A 23788-nucleotide genomic window follows, 5' to 3' on the forward strand; every position below is an offset into this window, starting at 1 on the left:
GCCCACCCATACTGCTTGTGTCCTTAACAATTCAGAATTCATTTTGCTGCTGCCCATAGGTTTTAGCCCTACGGTACACATTAAAAGCTTCTTCACCCAAGGGCAGGTCGGTAGGCAGATCAACCTGTATAATTATTTCATTATCAATTAACTGGCTTGGTGAAACCAAGTCTTTAGATAATAGCTGATCCTTAGCCATTTTTGTCTGCTCAAATATTGGGTATACTTTAGAAGGGTTCATTGATGATGGTTTAGGAATTACTCTTTTTAATAAGCTTTGTTTTTCCGTTTGCTTTTTTAGTTTCTTTTTTGCCCTCCTTGAAAGACTTGTCCCTGCTGTGTTCTCTGCTGCAGGTTTGAATACCCAGGGCTAGGTCATTTGTAATTCGGGGTTCTCTGAGCATCAAGCTTCTTTCTTGCTCAGACTTGCCCAGTTGAGTAACACCGTCTGTTTTTAACTGTGAACCAACTGTATTCGATTGGAAACTTAATAGTTCATCCCCCTGAGTCCCCTTCCTTACACAGGCCAGCTCCTCTGGCATTAAACTTATTTTCAGTGAAGATATATCCAGCCCTTCACCAATGCACTCAATACTTCTGGAAGAGCACTGAGTTTAATAATGATAGGGGAACATGGGCAAGGTTTATCCAATTCCAGTGCACTTAACTTAATATCCATTTGTATTAGTTGGCACCCTATTTCTGGCAGATGTGTTGCAAATGAAGTAAATCTATCTTGAGTTCCATTTTTCTAGACTGCCATAGAAGCGCCCTGGCCATTGTGTCCTGCCAGGCACTTATGTCCCCCAACATTGAGATCTTTTCAGAATCCAGATCTGGAATGGAGGAGTGCCTTCCGTCTCATCATTGGCGTTTGGCTAAGCGTATCCTCTATTTGCGCTTCCATGTCAGCTAAAAACTGATTCAAAAGATTTCCTTGCTCTTGAGCTATGGCATTTTCACTTCCAACCATTGCTGAGATAAAGGGTGAAGAGTGTGTTGCTCAATTTACAAATACATTAGTTCCTGAAGGGACTTTCAATTTTGTGGATGAAAGTGAGATTTGATAACTCCCTGAATCCTTGCTTTGCAGCACTTGAGCAACTACTAAGATTTTATTATTCGTATATTCCCCCAGTTGAGTACTAGGCTTGTTGTTGCCGATCTTACAAGCCAGGGAAAGTGAGGTGAGTACTTGATCCGTTTTATCCCCATTGTGAATTAAGCTGGAGGGCGTAGCAGGGTTCAAGGTGTTCTGTTCCACTTGCTAGACACTTAAATTGTCTCCTATTAAAACTTCATCTATCAGCTTCAGACATCATTAAAAACACTGGTTATTAGTGCCCGCTGCCAAAGGTAAATTATAACTGGTGCTGTGCAAGTTAGACTCCAAGGATGAAGAGAGGCCTGAAGAAGTCCAAACCGGGACCAGGGCACCATTGACTGATGACAAATCCAAAGGCACGCTGGTAGCCCGGAAATATTTCCTAATTTACCCTTAAGTAGAGCTGGTCATACGTCCCTCGGTGCCGTTAAAGGGCACATGCTGGGCCTCCCCTTCCCTTTGAGGCAATTTCTCCAATTCGGGTGCTATTATTTTCATATTAGGCTGCAGGAGTTTCCACCTCCCCATTTTAAAATTAAACTAGTACTTTAGTGTACCATGGGCGACAAACTCTGCAGCTGACAGCTACGGCTACCACGCTCGTCCTATAAGGTGAGGAGTAAATAATTATAAATGAGGTTGTAAATGCGGCTGCTAAGAGTAGGAGTCCACTAAAAATTTGTTAAGACTTGTACAAAGGGCGTATACAACGTAAAATACCTGCCCTTTTCTTCAACAATCGGCAACCAGGAGCCCTCGCCGTCGCTGCCACCAGCACAGCCACCGCTGCAACCGCTCTTTACTTTTAGGCCTACCCCCCAATAGCATCCAGGAAGCCACTCCGTTCCTCCCCGTCCACCTCCGAGATCTCCTAAGCCGCAGTGACCGCAACCACACCTCGTTGCACAACAGCAGCACAATCAGTGATTGCAATTCATGTGTGTGCATGCTTAGTCTTTGTAGTGTGTGGTTGTTGTTAGTGATGACGCGCGTGTGCTCATGCGCGTCACTCACAACAACAAATATCGTGTTGTGATTTGAATGTGTATTGTCGCGTGCATGCGTGCGGGCTGGTATGTTGTTTCTTGAATGTTGATGTATGCATGCGAGTCTGTGTCGCGTGTGAGAGTCGCGTGTTGTGTGTTGATGTTTGAATGGAGATGCGCTGTGTATGTAGAGTTGCTGGGCAGTTAACTGGCATTCAAGAACCTACCCTGAACCTGTAAGCTTCATGAATAAACGCTCTCCTTCTTCTTCCAACTCCGCTTGCCTCCTGAGAGTCATTTCATCTTTTATTACACTGGCGACGAACGGGAACACGTATTTACGCGTGCAACGAATATATTTTTCAAGGATTTCATTTTTTTTTTCACATTAAATCGTTTTCATTGGCTGCAACTCTTGGGAGATTTCGCACCTGCATTTCTCATTGGATGGTTTTCAGCGCTCCTGATTGGATCACAAGATATGGATTACTAAGAGCTCGTTTCATTGGTTATGACCCAGACTCTTTCCAAAAAAAAAGGGAAAAACAAATACTTTATTGTTCACCTCATTGTGGATCAGTAACAACTGGATTTTACAAGGAGAGAGGCATTTACAAGGTGATATTGACAGTAAGTGACATCTGTGACTTGCACACACCGTTGTGAGTTACAAGTTATTATAAATAATTATTCTTTTGAACTTTTAAATCCCTTGTTTAAATAACCATGACTGGAATTCAACCTCCTCCCTTATTTTTAGCTAGCAAGGGTGATCCTCCTATTGAATGGGACATTTGGGAACCTATGTTTTTAGCGTATGTTGAAGTTTTAGAGGAAGGTGAGTGTGAAGCAGAAAGGAAACTAGCTTTATTGAAGCATTGTCTTGGTGGAATAGCTCTCAAAGAATTCAAAAGTCTTCCTCCATTAAGTGACACCTCTAATTTAGATGTATACCAAATTGCTACCAGACAATTAGCCATTAGGTATGGAAAAAAAATCAATATGGTTATGGAAAGATTTAAATTTTACTCAAGGAAACAACAAGCAGATGAATCTATAGACAACTATGTATCTGCATTGAGAGCATTGGCAGTAACTTGTGATTTTGAACACATTAACTATGACCAGGTTTTAAGAGATCAAATTCTCATGTGCACAAACAACAAGAAAATACAACAAAGGCTATGGACAACTTCAGACATGACTTTAAATGCAGCAATTGAAATTGCGAAATCAATAGAGCACTCAGAAAAATTTGTAGATGAGATACGTTCACAGAATAGTAGTAAATCTGATGTTTCAATTGTAAACAAGGAGAGTGAGAGATTTAAAGATTCAGGGAAATATGGGAAATACACTATTACAAGGAATGATAACCAGTATAAAAATGAATACAGGAATAGATGGCAAAAACCTGATCAGAGAATGAATACATGGCAAAGACCTGATCAGAGAGTGAATATGTGGCAGAAACCAGATACAAGAACTTATAACATGTACTGTTTCAGATGTGGAAGTAATCTCCATTTGGGGAATTCAAGATTGTGTCCAGCTTTAGATAAAGTGTGTTCAAGATGTGAAAAAAAGGGGCACTTTTCAAAAGTTTGCAGATCAGCACCAAGGAAAGTCAGTTTAGTGCAAGAACGGGAACAGGAGAATTCAAGTGATTGCGAATTTGATGTGAATACCATAATGTGTATAACTAAAGAACAAAAAGTAAAGAAATTTCCTTCATGTTTAATCACCATTAATGGAATCACTACCAAAGTATTTGTTGACTCTTGCTCATGGTACACAGTTTTACCTAATATCTTGTTCAAATCTAATTGGCCTGATATCAAACTATTACCACCGGATGTCACACCAAGTGGATATACAGGACATAAATTGCAACTCATTGGATATTTTGTCGCTGAACTGAAATTTAAAAACTACTCTGCACATGGGAAGGTGTATATAACAGAATCTGGTGATTCATTATTGAGTTGGCCACATGCTGATCAGCTAGGTATGAAACTTGATCCTAGTGCTGATCCACCTGTTTATGCAATTGACTCTGGATTAAGTGAATCTGTACATAGTGAAACTGGAGAAGATTTGATTCTAAAAATTAAAGAAGCATTTCCCAATTTATTTTGTGATGTTCTAGGTAAATATAAGGGGTTTGAACATCGAATAAAAGTACATGCAAATGCTATACCTGTCCGCCATAAAGTGAGGAATGTACCTCTTTCTTACAGAGGAAAGTTGAAGGAAATTCTCGATGACATGTGCAAAAAGAACATCATAGAACCCATTGAATCGTCTCCATGGGTTTCTCCCATTGTAATTTCGATCAAATCTGGGGGAGATCTTCGTGTATGTATAGATTTGCGCAGTTTAAATAATGCAATTTGTGTAGACTCACATCCTTTGCCCAACCTACACGAAATGGTATCTACACTTAACAATGCAAAATATTTTTCGTGTTTAGATCTAGCAAGTGCGTATCATCAAGTTGTCTTACATGAAGACTCAAAGGACTTAACTGCTTTTATAACTCCTGAAGGATTATATAGATTTTGCAGGATGCCTTTTGGATTAGCAAGTGCAGCTGCAGTTTTTCAGAGGCTAATGAAAGAGACACTGGAAGGTTTAACTGGGGCGATCGCATTCCAGGATGACATTTTAGTTTTTGGGAAGGACATAATTGAACATGACAACCATCTATTTGAAGTATTAAATGCCTTGGCCAAGAAGGGGCTAACATTACGTGCATCCAAATGTAAATTTAGGAGAAATGAAGTAGAATATCTTGGACATCGTATTAGTGCTAATGGCATCAGACCTAAAAACTCACATTTGGAAAACATCAGCAAAGCCCCTATTCCTCAGAACAAGGAACAGTTAGTTGCATTTTTGGGTCTTGTTGAATTCTATTCAAAATTTATCCAGAACTATGCATGTGTAATTGAACCTTTCAGGATGCTTTTAAAGAAAAATGCAAAATTTGAGTGGACAGAAACTATGACGGGAACTTTCAATGCTGTGAAGTCAATGATCACCAAAGCACCTTGTCTTAAACCATTTGTAATTGGCAAGAAATGTATAGTGACAGTTGATGCAAGTAATTGTGGGTTGGGTGCTGTGTTGATTCAAGAGGAATGGGGTAAAGAATGGATTGTTTCATATGCCTCAAGAACATTGAGAGAGACTGAACGTCATTATTCGGTGATTGAAAGAGAACTCCTAGCATGTGTTTGGGGTGCTGAACATTTCAGACCTTTCTTATGGGGAACAAAATTCACTATAAAAACTGATCACAAACCTTTAGTACATATATTGTCACCGGGTGGAGGACGCACTCTTTCTTCAAGGTTGGCCAGATTATCATCAAGATTGCAAAATTTCCAATATTCCTTAGAATATATTCCTGGGAAATCGAATGTTCATGCAGATTGCATGTCAAGGCTTCCATTACCATGCAGTGATACTGATGTGATTGATAAAGATGAATGTGAGGTAGCATGTGTTTACAATGACATTAATTTGGTGTTTGGTGAAAGTTCAATAGTTGAAGAGGAAACATGGAATGAAGAAATGAACAAAGATTTAGAACTCACAAAAGTGAAGGAATATGTGTTGAATGGTTGGCCTGAAGGGAAAAATTTTACAGGTGGCTTAATGAGCTATCACATGATCAAGGATGAATTAGCCATAGAAAATGGTATACTGTTGAGGAACGATAAATTTATTCCACCTTTTGGTCTCAGGAAAAGGTTTTTGGATTTAGCTCATGTTGGGCACTTTGGGATATCGGTTACTAGAAGACGGTTGAAAAATAATTTCTGGTGGCCGGGTATAGATTATTTTGTTGAACAACAAGTGAAATTGTGTGATTTGTGTACTAACAGTGACAAAACGGCCAAAGCTTTGCCCAGTATACCACAACCTGTCAGTTTACCGACATCACCATGGAATAAGATTGGGATTGACATAATTGGTCCATTCAGTGTTTTACCACAACAACATTCATATGGCATAGTACTCATAGATTACTTTTCTAAATGGCCAGAGATAAAAACAGTCAAAGAAGTGACTAGTGATACTATAATACAGTTTATGGATGAAATTTTCTGCAGGGAAGGCATTCCCCAAGAAGTTGTGACGGATAATGGTCCACAATTTGTTAGTAGAGAAATGGAGAGGTATTTTAGTAGATGTGGCATTTTCCACAGAAGGATAGCAGTATTCCATCCTGAGGCCAATGGTCAAATAGAAAGATTCAATAGAGTTATCAAGGAAGCCATCCAACTAGCTGTCAAAGGTGGTTTGTGCTGGAACAAGGCTTTGCAGTCCATGTTACTATCTTATAGAACTACCCCCAATGCTATTACCTTGCTGTCTCCTTTTGAAATGTTAAGAGGGCGTAAACCTAGCACTAATTTAGTTCCTTGGTGGTTAAAGAATAAGGATAGTAACCGTATTGATTTTGCTGCGGTGGATTTTGAGGAGATTCGCAGGAAAGTTAATGCTTATAAGGAGAAGATGAAGGAAGAATTATCAAGGGAGAGAACACGGAGTTGTGTACCTGTACATGTTGGTGATTTAGTGAGGTTGAAGAAAGGCAGTTATGTGCATAAAGGGTTGGCAAAGTGGTCTGATCCTGTTAAAGTTGTTGAAGTGTTCAGGAACGCTGTGAGAGTAACTGATGGTAGCGTATGGCATTTCAGCAGAGTCTCAAGATATAATAGTAGAAAGGAGTTTCACGGAAATGTTTCATCAAATACAGTTTTGGATGAGGATGATTCATTCAATGAATATTTGGATATTGATGTTAATGACTCAAAGTCATCCGAGTCTTCTACCGCTACCACTGACAGTGAATTACCTACTGTTACCACTGAAAGTGATTCACAAGAATTATTGAAGAGTTCAAGATGTCGGAGAATTCCTTCAAAATTCAACGATTTTGTTTTGTCGTAAAAAAAAAAAAAAAAAAAGGGAGGGAGGTGTGTAGTGTGTGGTTGTTGTTAGTGATGACGCGCGTGTGCTCATGCGCGTCACTCACAACAACAAATATCGTGTTGTGATTTGAATGTGTATTGTCGCGTGCATGCGTGCGGGCTGGTATGTTGTTTCTTGAATGTTGATGTATGCATGCGAGTCTGTGTCGCGTGTGAGAGTCGCGTGTTGTGTGTTGATGTTTGAATGGAGATGCGCTGTGTATGTAGAGTTGCTGGGCAGTTAACTGGCATTCAAGAACCTACCCTGAACCTGTAAGCTTCATGAATAAACGCTCTCCTTCTTCTTCCAACTCCGCTTGCCTCCTGAGAGTCATTTCATCTTTTATTACAGTCTTCATCAAGAGTAAGCGTCCGCTCACGCTCCTAGTGTCTCCCTGTATGTTACAAAGTTATAACACCTAAGCCAAGTAAAGCCAGGAAATATAGTTGAATACATTGAAGACTATGAGGAGAGAAGATCAAACAATGTGTCTTCAGAAGAAGAAAGCCACTGCCGGAACAAACAAATCTAATATACATATAAAATGGCCAACCCAAACACTAAACGGACCAAAAAATCATGAGGATGATCTAACCCACCAATACCATGACCACATAGAGCTTTGCTAAATCAAAAAAAACAGCACGTAAGATTTTACCAAAGTGCCATTAAGGTGTCCGGCCTTCGATAAAACCAGCAGTCCTTCTCAATGAAAATGAGAGAGCAAGTCAAACTTAAGTTAAATTCATGTCAGACGAAAGTGTCAAAGGGTGTATGTAACCATATTTGCATGTCATTATAAACACATGAAGGAGACTTACCTTTGAAATCTGAACAGCGTATTTCAGCTGTTGTTTCAAGTTAATTCTCAACTTGTGCCGTGGAAGATATTCCTTAAGGCTTCCAGAAGGAAGAAACTCCATGATCAGCTTAATCCCACTGCCTCCTAAAAGTGATGAAGCATTTAGTGAATATTGCTACAGTCATAAGGATGCACCAAAATGAAGCATTCCACAGAAAAACTTTCCAGTTACAATACAAACTGAATTCTGCTTTTAAGTAACTAGGAGATAAGAACTGGAAAAATGAACGACATTTAAAAGCCATTAGGAATCTACAATGCAATTTGCTTAAAGTCAGAGTGAACTTGATTTGGTGGCCTCATAAGATCTTAAATGTGCATACTGTTTCCTGTTTCCACTTGACTAGAAGGAACGGATATACAAGAATATGAATTGGGCCTCCTCATGTTCACAATATTGTAATGTAATGTGATTCAGTTTCTGTAGAATTTACAAAATTACCTAACCCTGCAAAGCAAATAGGTCTGGTCATGCAAACCTGCAAATTTCAACGTGTTTCTTTTTATTTTTTAAATGGAAAATATAAAAATATAATCATAAAATGGGAAAAATATAAAAAATAAAGTTCTAGCCCAGACAAACCAGCCCTGGCACTAAAGTGGACTCCTTTTATGGTAGGATGCATAATAATGTTGTCACTCACTGTGTAAGACGGTCTTGGATGAAGTGGTCTGACCCACCGACCTATGCAGTATGCAGTATGCAGTGGTGGGCAGAATCAAAATGCTAATAATACTTGAGCCGACCAATTGAATAAGAGGGCTGATTAAGTTTGTTGGAAATCATGAGGCTAGCTAGACACTACAACTGCTTGGGAGAACTGTAGTACAAGAAGCAAACACATATTCAGAAAGGGAATTTTTTCAATGCTGAAAGCTACTATCGAACAAGTTACTTACCTTCGGTAACGATATATCTGTAAGAAACAGTAGTTAGTATTAGATTCCTTACCTTAGAATATCCCCAGGAGTCAGACTGGATCCGGAAATTTTTGCATAGTAGTACCCTTGCGCGTCGGTAGGCGTAGTCTGCGACTCCGCGTCCGTCGTCGACGCCGTGATTACGTCGGAGTACTTAGACGCCGCCTCCGCGTGCTGACGTCAGTTCTTAGACACAGCTTTTCCGCGCCAGAAATGCAGAGCCATGTTAAAAACCAACACTGGTGCCATTGAAACTAGGACCCTGAAAGGGGATGAACTTAACCCTAGATATCTGTTCGCAGAACGGGGAGGATGGGTGGGGCGGTAAGGAATCTAATACTAACTAATGTTTCTTACAGATATATTGTTACCGAAGGTAAGTAACTTGTTCATTTGAAAGAAACAGGTTAGTATTAGATTCCTTACCTTAGAATAGATACCCCAGCAATACCAACCCGGGGGGTGGGTCTGTAAACCAATAATCACACCAGAAAGTCTAGGAGGACGGAAAGGCCAAAGAAGCCATCCCTCCGGACTTGGCTGTCCAGACAGTAGTGTCTTGCAAACGTATGAAGCGATGCCCACGTAGCTGCCTGACAGATGACCTGCAAGGAGACACCCCGGCCCAGGGCAGTGGTAGCCGCCGTGGCCCAAGTGGAATGGGCCCTCAGCCCAACAGGAGGCTCCTTCTTTGACAAGGAGTAACAAGCCTTGATACACAAGACGACCCTCCGAGAGATGGTCCGCTTGTGTACCGCCCGTCCCTTCTTAGCGCCCACGTAACCAACAAAGAGTTGGTCATCCACCCGGAACTGGCGTGTGCGATCCAGATAGCATGCGAGCGCACGTTTTGTGTCCAGACGGTGGAGCCGCTCTTCCTCCTTTAAGGGATGCGGAGGCGGAAAGAAGGTGGGCAAGGTGATAGACTGCCCGATGTGGAAGGCCGTGACAAACTTGGGCAGGAAAGAGGGTCTAGTCCGCAACACAACCTTGTCCGGATGGACAGAAAGGAAAGGAGGCTTGGATGAAAGAGCCTGGAGCTCACTCACTCTCCTGGCAGAGGTGATGGCAACCAGGAAAGCAGTCTTCAGAGTAAGAAGGCGGATAGGACAGTTGTCAAGTGGCTAAAAGGGAGCGCACATCAGATAAGTAAGAACCAGGTTCAAGTCCCACTGAGGCATCACGAAAGGAACAGGTGGAAACGTGTGTGTGATGCCTTTCCGAAAACGAGTTACAATAGGGAACTTGAACAAAGATGGTTGATCAGGCAGCCTTAGAAAGGCTGAAAGGGCAGAAAGGTAGCCCTTGATAGTGCCCAGAGCAGAGCCTTGCTGGACAGGAGAAAGAAGGAAGAGAAGAACCTCAGAAAGAGGGGCAGACAGAGGATCCACAGCCTTTGCTGTGCACCATGCCACAAATCTGTTCCACCTGCAGGCGAATACCGACTTTGTGGAGGGACGCCTGGCTGCCAGAATGATGTTACAGACTTCAGGAGGCAAGTCAAATGGCCTCAACTGTCGCCGCTCAATCTCCAAGCATGGAGGTGGAGACTGGACAGGTTCGGGTGGAGGACCGTCCCCTGCTGCTGCGACAGAAGGTTCTCCTGAAGAGGCAGACGAACCGGGGGATTGACTGACATACTGACTAGCTCAGGATACCAGTATCTTCATGCCCAGTCCGGAGCCACAAGGATGACTTGGGCCCGGTCGCGTTTGATCTTCTTCAGCACTCTGGGCAGAAGTGGTATAGGAGGAAAGGCGTACAACAGACAGCAACTCCACCCGTGACGAAAAGCGTCTCCGAGCGAGTGCCGCCTTGGAAATTCCAACTCGCAGAACTGATGACATTGCGCGTTCTCTTCGGTGGCAAATAGATCTAACCAAGGCTCTCCCCACTGCAGAAAGAGACCTTGCGCCACGTCCGAGTTCAGACGCCATTCGTGATCCATCATGCACCGGCGGCTGAGTTCGTCCGCCCTGGCGTTCAGAGAACCTGCCAGGTGTTGAACCACCAGGGTCACACCCTGATGTTCCAGCCACTGCCAAAGGCGCAGAGCCTCCTGGCAGAGGGTCCACGACCCCACCCGCCCTGTTTGTTGCAGTACCACATGGCGGTGGTGTTGTCAGTGAATACCTGCACTACACTCCCCCGGACAGAGGGGAGGAATGCCTTCAGTGCAAGACGAATCGCCCGCAGCTCCAAAAGGTTGATATGGAGCCGGGACTCTGCCGGAGACCAGAGGCCTCTGATTTCCGCCTCTCCCATGTGGCCTCCCCAGCCCTGGAGGGACGAGTCCGTCACAACTACGTTCTCCGGTTGGGGAAGGGAGAGGGATCTGCCGCTGACCCAGTCGCGGTCCGTGAGCCACCAGTGAGGCTGTCTTACAGTGCCCGCCGAGATCAGGACATGGTCGGACAGGTTGCCCTGATGCTGGGCCCACTGAAACTTCAGGTCCCACTGCAGAGCCCGCATCCGCCAACGGGTGTGATGCACCAGAAGGGTGCAGGAAGCCATCAGCCCCAGAAGCCGTAGCGTCAACCTGACGAGACTCGGGCTAAAGGCTGAAAGATCGGAATCAGAGCCTGAATATCCCGAACCCGCTGCTCGGGGGGATAAACCCGAAACTGCGCTGAGTCGAGAACCACTCCGATGAAGAGGAGCTTTTGAGAGGGACACAGGTGTGACTTCGGCACATTGATGGAGAACCCCAGCAGGTGCAGGAGGTCGGCCGTCGTCTGGAGGTGGCTGACTACTGTCTGGGGTGAGCCCACCTTCAACAGTCATCAAGGATGTCGAAGACTGAAACCCCTAACCTGCGCAGATGAGCTGCGACCAGCGCCATCACCTTCGTGAACACCCGTGGGGCGCTGGTAAGGCCGAAGGGGAGCACGGTAAACTGAAAGTGCTCGTGGCCTACCATGAACCGCAGGTAGCGCCGGTGGGCCGGCAGGACGGGGATGTGGAAATAAGCGTCCTGAAAGTCCAAAGCACCCATCCAGTCTCCTGGGTCCAGGGTAGCTAAGACCTGAGCCAGTGTCAGCATTTTGAACTTCTCCTTCCGGAGGAAGCTGTTGACGTTCCATAGGTCCAAGATAGGGCGTAGGCCCCCTTTGCCCTTCGTGGGTACCAGAAAGTAGTGGGAGTAGCAACCACACCCTACATCAGGCCCAGGAACGCGCTCGATGGCCCCCTTGGCCAAGAGGGCCGTAACTTCCTCCTGCAGAAGCCGCAAATGATCCCCGATACGCGGTGGTATTGTGGTGGCATGGCTGGAGGAGTCATCACGAAGGGGAGGGAGTAGCCTCTTCGGACGATTTGCAGCACCCACCTGTACGATGTGACAGTGCGCCAGTGGGAGTGGTGATGGCGAACCCTGCCCCCCACTGGCATCACATGAGCATGAAAGCACGGACTAGGAAGGTTTTGAGGCGGATGCTGCGGGGGAAGGTGTGGACTGGCCTCGCCATTGTCCCCGACCGCCTCCACAGCGGTTTCCACGGCCGCCACCACGTTGTTAGTCTGCGGTGCGTGGCTGGCAGCACGTGTGGGGGCGCCCCTTCTTTGGCCACGAAAGGAGCGAAAGGCACCCGTTTGCTGGCGCAGGGCCGAGGGGCCCAAGGACTTGGCCGTAGCCCTGGAGTCCTTAAAGCGCTTAAGCGCTTGGTCTGCCTTATCGCCAAAAAGGCGACGGCCATCAAACGGCATGTCCAGGAGGGTATTCGGGACATCCACTAAAAAGTTGGCGGACCTCAACCAGGCGTGGCGACGAATCGCCACCATTGTTGCCATCGCTCTGCCCAGTGAGTCGGTGGTATCCAGCCCACACCGGATGGAAAAACGTGCCACATCTCGACCCTCTGCAAGGGCTTGGGCGAGTTAAGCCTTGACCTCCGCCGGGCATTGTGGCAGCACGTCCGCGACCGTGTCCCTCAGGGAGTGGGTGTAGCGGCCCAAGAGGCATGCGGTGTTGGAAGACCGCAGTCCCAAACTAAAAACCCATAATTCTCATACGTCTTGGATTTCCGATCAGGCGGAGCCGACGGGAATGCGGTCTGGGAGTTTGAGGCCTGGATGACCAGGCTCTCGGGGGTGGGGTGGGTGGACAGGAAAGCAGGCGGTGGCGTCTGGCCACGTTCCTATCTACAGGCTGACCTGTAGCGGGCCTGGACCAAGTGCCCAAAAGAACGTCAGTTAAGGCCTCATTAAACAGCAGCAGAGGCTCAGCCGAGCTTGACTGCGGTCGAAGGACCTCAGTTAGGAGGTTAGTCCTCACGGCCGCGACGGGGAGCTCAAGGGCCAAGGCCATGGCCGACCGCGTCAACACCACACTGAAGGTTGCCCCCTCCTCCGTAGCCACGCTAAGAGTTGAGACAAAAGCAGTGTCTGGCGATGTGTCCAGCCCACTTGCATCCCCAAGACCTGTCCAGTCCTCCTGGGACTGACACTCACGTGTCAGTGGGTCCTCAGACCGCTCCCAATAATCCTCATCACCCATCCCCTGATAATCAGGGTTGTCAAATGATAAGGCCGGTTCATTGAAGTAAAACTCCCCAAGCGGCGTCGAGAGCGGCGCCCAGCGGCGCTGCTTCGGCGCCGGAACCGGGTCGAGGGAGGTATCGGGGACGGAGCCACCCGAGGACGGTGCCGCCCGAGGACGGCGCCGGAGGTGACACCCGAGGGACTGGCGCCGGTGAGGTTGTTAGGTCAACCGGCGACGATCCGGATCCAGAAGCGGATCCAGTGGGGCCCTGCTGCACCGGGCCCGAAGGCGCCAGCGCCGTCGGGGCCGAAGCACCCGCCGGCGTCTGGGCCGAAGCACCCGACCCGCTAGGGCCCCCAGACGGGTCCGCTGGGCCCGGAGGCGCCGTGGAGCCTGCCGGAGGAGTGAGGGACCTCATGGCCATGAGGAAACGCTCGATCTCCTCCGGCTTCGCTTGCTGCCCAGGGACCGGACGGTATGGGGCAAGTCGCGACGCCCGTGACTCCGACGGAGCCGCGTGGGCGGCGTCACCCGAACCCCCGGCCGCGTCGCACGAGCGTCGGGGGAGTCGGAAGAGCGATGGCGTCTCTTCGACTTCTTGTGCTTACCTGACGACTTCGAGCCTGAGGAGTGATGGAGACTCCCGGAGCTATGATGGCTCCAACCCCGAGACCTGTCCCTCGACCTCCATGCGGACCGGGAACTCTCGCGGCGCGGGCCGACTGCCGGAGTACGAGCCACTTGCTAGCTTTCGAAGTCCGGGCCCGGCAGTCGGAGCAAGTCTTGTCGTCGTGATCGACGCCGAGACAGTGGAAGCACCGGCGGTGAGGGTCGGTGACCGACATCAGTCGGTCGCAGTCCTCACAGGGCTTGAAACATGGCATCCCTACCGGCACCGTTCAGAGTCGAAGACTCGAAAAAGGATCAAAAGAGATCACAAAAAAGTTTAGTCAAAAAGTGACTAAGGTACCACTCTTTCCGGATCTGCGCTGCTGGCGCGGAAAAAAGAACTATCGTCAGCACGCGGAGGCGGCGTCTAAGTACTCCGATGACGTCATCACGGCGCCCATGACGGATGCAAAGGCGCAGACGACGCCTACCGACGCGCAAGAGTACTGCTATGCAAAAATTTCCGGATCCAGTCTGACGCCTGGGGATATTCTAAGGTAAGGAATCTAATACTAACCTGTTTCTTTCAGATAAATATATTATTTAAGGCACCATGCCTACATTATAAAACTTAAAAGCACATGATTGCCCACCTAAATGACGGTATTCTTTCCTAAAAAGAGCTTTCACACTGTAGCTTAAATTTCACTTTACAATGAGCTATATCACTAATTTAGCTGCAGATAACTGAAAATATACCATCTTCGGTGCAAACGCCTTTGTATTTTACAATGTTTTCATGGTACAGGTTCCGCAGGATATCAATTTCTTTCTTCAAGTCGGCGATGTGATTACCACCACTCTCCGGTTTCAGTGATTTCACAGCAACCAGCTCCCCTGTATTGTCTCCTTCAGGATCATACCTGCACAGCTCAACTTTTCCAAAATGCCCCTGAAGAGAAACAAAAATGTTAAATATAGAATTACTTTTTGTGACAAACAAGACAATTATATAGAACCACATCAGACTAATAATAATGCCAGTAACTGACCCACAACCTTACTCCCCAATTGCTCGTAGGGAAGCGCATGGTATTATTTTATATTAGTTGAGCCCAGCCTGTTGGAAATTGTTCAGGCTTTTGCTGTTTTAGATTTTAATGTTGTAACGTTTTTATGGTATTGACCTTTTATTGTTGTCATTCTTACCTCGCTTGGGCATCACGGTGGGTTCACGGATTGCCTGCTCCTCCCTAGCAGAGTCAGAGGCTGTCTCCGCTCCCCCAGTCCGCCACGGCATTGCCGATTGAGCGGAGGGAAGCAGATGCGCCTGACCTTCCTGACTTCCAGCGGAAGCAGGTCACAGCTCTACTCGCACCGACCCGCTATTAAAATCACATGCCGGGCCAAAAGGTGCAGCGGGCGCGCCTAAAGGCAAACCTGTCTGAGCCCGTCCACGTCCGGGGCCAGGGGCCACAAGCCCTGCCACTACCTCTGAAAATGTTTGGCATTATAGCACTGAGTAGCTAAGACAACTAAACACAGAGCTTTTGTCACCTTGTGCCCATTGCATTATACCGGGCAGGCTGGCCCCCGGCTGTATGCACTGTCCTTTTATACTTTCACCGCTTAATCAAACCCCATGACCCCTCCCAAAACGCTACAAAATGTTCTGCTGAACTGCAGATCACTGCCCAAGCATGCAGTTGAAATTTCTGTTTTTCTAAAGGAAGAATGCCCAGAAGTTCTGTTTCTGACTGAAACTTGGCTCAACTCAGGTTCTGACCCGGACATCGTCCAAGCCCTCCTCCTACCAGCCCCCCCCGCCCGCTGGTAGGAGGAGGGCTTGGACGATTTTTCCTGGAGCCCCACTTGAGTCACTCCTCCATCTAGGCCAATAAGATTATTGTCACGTCCCTGGCCCAAACTCCCTTCAGAAATGTGGGTACGGGAATTTGAAAACACTAAGCCGTCCATTGACAATGATCCAATCACTGCCAACGATTTAATAACTGGATGGAGAGCACTTTAGATCAGGTTCTCCCGAAGAAACCTAACTAACTGAAAGTAGGGCCCAACAGAACACTATGATATTCCCTTTAGCTCCGGGCGCTAAAACAGAGGTGTAAGAAATTTGAAAGAGCCTAGAGAAAGAATTTCTCTCCAAACAAGAAATCGGCATATAGGGAAGCCATAGGATCATACTAAGCTGAAATGAAATTGGTCCGGGCCTCATATTACGAGTAAAGAATCTCCCTGACAGACAAATCCCCCCGCAAAACTTTTCGCAGAGCGAAAACATTGCTTAAAGCCCCCTCACCCCCGGATAGACCTGAGGCCACAGGCCGACGTTGTCATGAACTCGCAGACTATTTTTATAATAAAATCCAAACTATATATTTGTATTTTCCCCCACTGGATAGCCTACATAATTTCCACTTAGAGGATACGGATCTGTGTAACAGAGGTCACTCCTTTGAGGCATTCCTCTTGATGAACTATGAATCACTCCAAACCACCTTAGCACTTGTAAAGAGCAGGTCGCCTAGAGACCCACCTCCACCTAACATTCTGAAACAAGTGTCCAAAATAGTTTTCCTGACCATCCTTGACTTGATCAACGCCTCTCTCATTTCTGGGGGGGTCCCACCTCTGTGAAAAGAGCGATGGTAAAGCCTCTCTTTTAGTAAAATAGCAGAGAAATATGTTAACGCAGAACTCTCGACATATTTGGAATCACACAACCTCCTTGATCCCTACCAAACCGGCTTCTGTCAGTATCAAGGAACAGAAACTGCGCTGTTAGCAGTTGTTGAAGAATCTAAAAAGATCCTCGACGCCGGAGGGTCAACAGCGATTATCCTCCTCGAACTCAGCGCAGCCTTTGACATGGGCAACCACCAAATTCTTATCCATTGACTCAGAAGTTTGGGAGTGACCGGAGTAGCTCTAACAAGGCTACAATCATTCTTGGAAGAGAGATCCTTCCAGGTTGTTGAGGGTGATGTCAACTCAAAACTTCTACCTCTCCACTGCGGAGTCCCGCAGGGGTCGTTCCTTTTAATGTTTATATGACCCCGCTCGCAGAGATCGTGCTCCCATTTGGGGTTCATATAGTGACTTATGCAGACGACACACAACTGGTGGTAGCCCTGAACCACTCGGATAATGCCTCTTTCGGCCTGCATCCAGGTCTTGAAGAGGTAGTCAAATGGATGAATCAATCATACTTAAAACTAAATGGTGACAAGACTGAGTTGATGCTCCTAGGCAATCCATCTCTAATGAATGCAAATGTTCTATGGCCAGCCTGCATGGGTCCCGCCCTGGACCCCAAGACCCAGATGAAGAGTCTGGGTGTCTGGCTGGATCAAGATCTCAACTTTATGGTCCAGGCACGGAAGGTTACGGCTTCCTGCTACGGCACCCTCAAGATGCTCCGTAAAGTGCTTCCTCTTTTCCCCTCCCAGGCAATAAAGCTCATGGTTCAGGCACTCATCCTTCCTGCTTGGATTAATGCCCGCTGTGAGAAGTTGGCCTGGTATATGATGTTCACTATTCTAGTGAGCACCTTGTACCAGTCCAAACAACCCTTATGGTGATGGTTGTAGCGTCAACCTAATAGACCAGCTATTCTAGGGGTAGCATGGCCAGAGCAGTCTTAGGCTACACCCAAGAGGGCATGTGAAGCCAGCTGTTTTACCGTATGCAATCCCTTTAATACCAAATGAAAGGACACCACACAGGATATATATTGAAAATATATATGTATTTATTTCTATAGAAATCCCCATAACTCTTTATGAGCACAGAAGCACAAGCGCATAACAAGTAACTTAATATAACATACAAAAGTTACACAATTATGGATAGGGCCGGGCGGCCCGCTAAACCATATATTAAAAAAGTGGTATAAGTACCACGTCACGAACAATGGTAAGGCCTAGGGCCTTGGGAATCGCTGGGGCTACACTGGACTAACAATGGTTAGGGAGCAGGAGGCCCACGGGATGCGTGTGCAGTGTCTAAAGGCCCACGTGTTCACACATTGAAGTCAATGGGTGCGTAAAAGTTGAAAGTTAAAGGTTTGGGAGTCTTCCAACTGGACTAGAACTTAACCACTTGAAACTAGGACACTAGGAGTGGAAACCTTTACAGGAGCACCGTAGTACTCGCGTTACCTAACCCACAGGAAGCGGGTGCATAGGTCCCAAAGTGTGTCGGGTTTCTTTGTGGAGTTCTATGGAGCCTTGGAAAAAAGATGCTGCAGGCGGCCAGGAGAGAAGAGTCCGGGTGGATCCAAGGGTGGATCGAAGATGAAGAGGACCTGAAAGCAGAGGGGACAGAGTCTGGGTCACTAGCCAGTGACCAGGAAGGAACCAGGATGGGACCAGGTGATGTCGCGTTGCAATCAGGTGCTGATGGGAAGCTTGTCTCTGCAGCCACGTGGACCAGGAGGCGTCGACGACTACCAGGAGCCAGGCACGGACTGTCCCACGAAGGCTCTCGGTGTCGGCTTCAGGATTGGAGTCAACAAGCCCTGGCAAATGCAACCCCCGCAGGATACGATGTAGGCTTCTTATTCAGACCAGCAAGGTCTGAGGGGCTGCTTCTTTTGAGGGAAGCAAGGGCCAGTCTGGAGCAACCAGACCAGCGGTGTAGTTTCAAAGTATCGTCGCCAAGATGGCCACTAGCCAACGGGCAAGTGACCGGGCAGACGTGTCGAGCAGGAAAATGCAAAAGGGCCCCACGCAGAACTCATGGAGTGTGCAGGGCTGATCTTTGGTGCAGATGCTGCTCGAGGATGGGGCTTCTCAATCCCCAATGCACAGCTTCGAGGAGGCCTCGGGAGCTGCACAGTTTGCAGGTCGCAGACTTTTCAAGATGGCCGGTCCCACGTCTCTCGTCGCCTCCACGGGTCTCAGCTTTGCAGGGACTGTGGATCGGGCTGTTGGATGTCTGGGAACCCGGTTCTTGTCAGGCTCTGGGCTCGGGCTCCGGCAGGAGGCGGCGGCAAAGCAAGTCGTTGATCGCTGGATGGTGCCTGCTTGTGCTGGGTGGTCACTCCTTGACCACAAAAGAGATTCTTCAGTCGTCTTCTTCCAAAGTAGAGTGATGACGGTCCAGAGTTTCGTTTCAGTGTTTCAGTCAGGATAATCTAAAGTCCTGTGGCTCAGCTCCTACCTATATACCAATCTTAGGGGCTGGATTACCTGCTAGGTCCCTCCTATAGGTGGGACCAGGGAAGGGGGTGGTTACACGCCTTTCCCTTTGTCCAGTTTTGCGCCAGAGCTGGGGCTGGAGTTCCCCAGCACCGGTTTGAACTGGCCTATGCATGGGACACCTTGTGTGCCCCAGGCAGTGTCTCAATCCTTTCAACCCTCCCTGTCCAAAAATGCACAAAGTCCTGTCTGGGGTGGTGCCAGCACCTCCCAAGGCAGGAAACCTATTGTCCAAGCCTCCTTCGCAGGAAGGACTCCCAGCAGCAGGAGGTCAGACTTGTGTCTGTGGCAGCAGCATCCATTTTGTGATGCTGAGGCTCTGGTTAACTTTAACCGGAAATAGTAGGAACACCATGTCTTCTCCCTCTAGAAGGGTGGAATGCTACCCCGTCACCAGGACTGGCGAGGGGGAAGTATTCCAAATCGTATGACACCTTACTCGACATGTTTTGATAAAGCCAAACCATAGTTAGCATTTAACCGGGAGGTTCATAATGCACTTAAGAGTATATGGTATGGCAATATCCTAGAACAGCTATAAGGACATGGTTCCGAAAGCTGCGGAAAGGGTCCGCTCATGCTAGAGCACCATCTCACATAAAACCAAGCACTCTGCCTCCAGGATTGCTAAGGCCTGCCATAGGAGTGACTTATAGGTGTATATGTGTCTAGATATAGGGTTAGATATAGGTATACTATATCTAAAGCAAAGGATGATTACACCACCTTGCCCCAGCAGAATGATCAGCCAGTTGTGTCAATTTGGGTGGCCAGCCAGGGGTGGCATAATACATGCTGCAGCCCCTGGTAGGCCTTGGATGCACATATGCCCTGGGTACCTACAGTACACTGTACAGGGGCTCATAAGGTGACCCAGTATCCAATTGGAGATGTACCTAGGGTACATGGGGTCCATTTTAAAAAGAGAGTAGATAGCCTGGGGCCCTGATTAGCAGGATCCCAGGCAAACTAAGTCGAAAACCAGCTAAACACTAGGCAAAAAATCTGGGTTAACCATAGTCAGGTATCCACCTTCCTACACCCGCTACCTCGGAGCTCCGCTGCGAGGATGCTCGTGGGGATCTCGAACCAGCAATCGGCAAAGCCCGCCCTGAAGTCCCTCCATTGGCTCCCTGTTCGGGAGAGATTTAACTTTAAGGTCCACAAGATGTTAGCAGGGAAGGGCCCCTCTGTCAACCATTCTATGGTCCAGTATTATGAGGCAAACAGAAGACTGCGCTCAGCTGATCTATACCTGGCCGCCGTTCCCAGGATTAAGAGGGCCAGAAGAGGTGGTTGCTTATTTGCTTACAATGCCGCCAAGCTATAGAATTCCCTCCCCCTCTGCCTACGGAGGGAACCCAGCCATCTTGTTTTTCGAAAGTTACTGAAGACTTGGCTTTTCCCCTAAGTGTGCTGCGATGTCCTTATTGTTACTGTTACAGTGCTGGGATGCCCCATGGGTAGCTACACACTCAATAAATGCTGTTTCATTCATGTATTCCTTCATTCATTCATAATAATGCCAGTAAAGGGAGTTAACAGGGCCATTAGATTAAAATTCCGCTGATGATACCTCCATGTGCAAGGCTGAGGGAAAACATGGGAATATTGGAGGAGAAACAGAAATTCTGCCTGCTATGCCCCAAAATCCCTCTCACCTCCCCACACCCACCCCACCCCCCCCCTCGCCCCATCACATCAAGGGAATTCCAAGGCAGAGGAAAATAACAGGGATTCTTCTTAGACACTCAATCAAGACCTCAATCTGAACGATGAGGACAATTTGCTTTATAGGCAGGACTTTAAGCGGACGGGTCCCTCTAGGTCGCAGACTCAATAGTAATTAAAAACGGACACTAAAATGGGCCCCTGCATTCATGTCCTTAAATGTAATGGCAAAAACTCAAATCGATTTTTGAACAATGAATGTTAAAAACATTAAAGTCATCCTTGTCAGCGATTTCATTTACTCAAAAGTTTTACTAAACCATTCATTCCAACAGATCAAAGCTGGGTCAATGGTAGTCCTAGCGGGCGGAACCCCATTAACCCTGGCTTGATTCATTCCCGTCACAGGCACTAGGCCAAGCCACACAAGTGAGTTAGTGCCTTGTATCTGAACAAGTAGAAGAATGCTTGGTGGTAGGAATTTTGTGGAGCTCTGCAGATTCTGGAAGTTTACAGCACAGAATTGCAAGGAAGATGTGTGATTTCAGGCAAAGTCTGAGGTTTGCAAGGCATTGTGAGTAAGAAACATTTTAGGGATCCAGGTGAGGCACACTACCCTGTACTTCCCCGGGTATCTAGTTTTCAGAAATGTCTGGGTTTGATATGTTTCTCAGGGCAGCAGCTGTACTCAGGCCCAATTATCGTAGTTTACCCCACTGCCAAATCAGCAAATATTTGTTTACAGGAAATTTTGATGATTTCACATTACCTTCTAGATAATTTGCTGTTGTGGACATGAGGACCACCCACACACACAAGGTATAATTTTTATTATTGAGAGGCGTGGAAGACCGCCTCCCTGCATATTTTGGAGGTTTGCGTCAGAGAAATGTGAGGAAAATGTTTGTAGCCAAAGTCTCAGGTTTGCAAGGGTGTCTGGTTAAGGAAAAAAAAAAAAGACTGGACTCCCCCGGGTGTTTACTTTTCAAAAATGTGCAGGTTTCCCTGGGTGCCAACAGAGCTAGGGCCCATACTCTACAGCCACGATTTTTGCAGAAAAGCGTTGGTGGATGGGTGGAAAAATTACATCGGTCCATGTAGCTTTGGACCTTTCCTGTCACAGGACATAGGCCCACCCACACATGCGAGGTGCTACTTTTACGTGGAGACGTGGGAGAATGCTAGGTGGTATGAAATTTGTGTCTTCCTGCAGATTCCAGAACTTTCCCTCACAGAAGTGAGAGTAAAAATTGTACTTTTAGCCAAAGGTTGGGGTTTGCAGGGCACAGTGGTTAAGAAAGCATTGTGGGATCTAAGTGAGACAAATCACCAACTGCATATCTTCTGAAGTCTTTTCTGAAACCTGAATAACATTTGACAGGGTTCCCTGGTGCTGGGCCCTCTGAGACTCCGTTCCCCTCTGCTGAGCCCACATATGCCACCTGGTATACAAGCAGAGCAGTATGACTGAAGCCAGCAGGCCAAGAAGCCTCAGAGCACCTCTCCTGAAGATCCAGGACTGAGGCTGAACCATTGGTATTATAGCTCAAATATCTTGGACTCGCTGTGACAGATGAAAGGCCTGGAACTGAACTGTATACCGAACAGCTCCTATAAAAGGAAGCCTCCGGAAAAAAAGTAATGATAACTTCGGCTCATTGAATGCAAACTCCAACAATGGTAGGAGGTTCTCCATCATCTGGAAGTGCTCTAAAACCGACCCTGGCAAGCCCGCCATCAACAGCCAGTCATAAAGGTAGGGAAAAACTGGCACCCCAACCTCTGAAGATGGGTGAAGACCATTGCCATCCCTTTTATGAACACACGAGGGGACGACCTTGAACCACAAGTAACCTCTGTCTGATTGCTGGATGGGCACATAAAGGTACGTAGACATCCTGAAGGTCCAAGACAATCACCCAGTTGCCCGGATCCAGGGCAGACAAAAGTGTGTGATAATTTTGAATTTGTCCTTCTGTAGGAAGGAATTCCGAGGGTGAAGATCTAATATAGGTTTATCCATAATGGATGCCTGCATGTCTCTAGAAAGCCCATCCATCAATGGAGATGTACCACACCAGTACTCACCACTGCCCCACCCCAAGCAATCAGTAGTATCCAGGCAAGCCCTAATTAATATTTGGCTGCATCATACCCATCCAGAATGCTTTGAGGCCAAAGAGGTTGAAACCCTTCTGGGACTACCTGCAAGATCTTGCTGACCATGTTCCAGAGGGCATGCATATAACAGCCTAAGAGGAAGACTGCAATGACCCATCTCAATGCCAAGGTGACTGAAGAGAACATTTATTTGCCAAAAGCCTTGGCCCTTTTCAACTCCCCTGCAAGGAGGAGTGGTAGACACGCATATATTGTATTGACTGGAGACATTAATTGGGTATGGATGGACAGTGGGATACATGATGAGTAGTACCCCACAGTAGGGGTCATCTCCAACAAACTTAAGAATACCCTGCATGACATGGGCTTCCATGACATCTAGAAGGAGCTGTGACTGACATCAGACACTACAGATACTTTTCGCATGTCCTTCAGCCAGACTCTAACAGCATCCTTTTTAGCAGTATCTTAGTCCTGCTAGTGGAAGGCCAGGTGTTGGCCTAATCTCAGTGGTGAACTACGCACCAGTTACAGCTGATCTGAACACTGGCAGAAAATGGAGCAGCTAACCACCAGGTCCCATCCAGACTTGAAGTCTAGCTCTTTAGGGATGAACAATAAAAACAAATGAAGGACTATTTCTCATTGAACAAGGGTACAGATGTCATGCCAATAGGAATGTGGAATGCTATTGAGGCCTTGACAAGAAGGGTATGTATCATCCCCATGAGAAATCTTTGCACACTGAGGTCACTAGAAATTTACAAACTGGAGAACAAGTAGAAAGACCAAGATAAAGAATGTAGGGACAGATGTACAAGTTTC

General features: G+C 47.0%; 1 protein-coding gene across 5 annotated transcripts in view; it reads right to left on the reverse strand.

The window, feature by feature from the left end:
• Positions 1 to 23788, reverse strand: part of JAK1 (Janus kinase 1) — a 436233-nt gene that overhangs the window by 48372 nt on the left and 364073 nt on the right. For all 5 annotated transcript variants that reach the window (XM_086953620.1, XM_086953634.1, XM_086953640.1 and 2 more), the window contains exons 19-20: positions 14709 to 14901; positions 7899 to 8023 (exon numbers count right to left, since the gene is read on the reverse strand). In XM_086953620.1, coding sequence (XP_086809746.1) covers positions 7899 to 8023; positions 14709 to 14901 — 318 coding nt within the window. The remainder of the gene's footprint in view (positions 1 to 7898; positions 8024 to 14708; positions 14902 to 23788) is intronic.

The sequence above is a fragment of the Lissotriton vulgaris genome, chromosome 1_1 (genome assembly GCF_964263255.1).
Source record: "Lissotriton vulgaris chromosome 1_1, aLisVul1.2, whole genome shotgun sequence".
Classification (NCBI taxonomy): Eukaryota; Metazoa; Chordata; class Amphibia; order Caudata; family Salamandridae; genus Lissotriton; species Lissotriton vulgaris.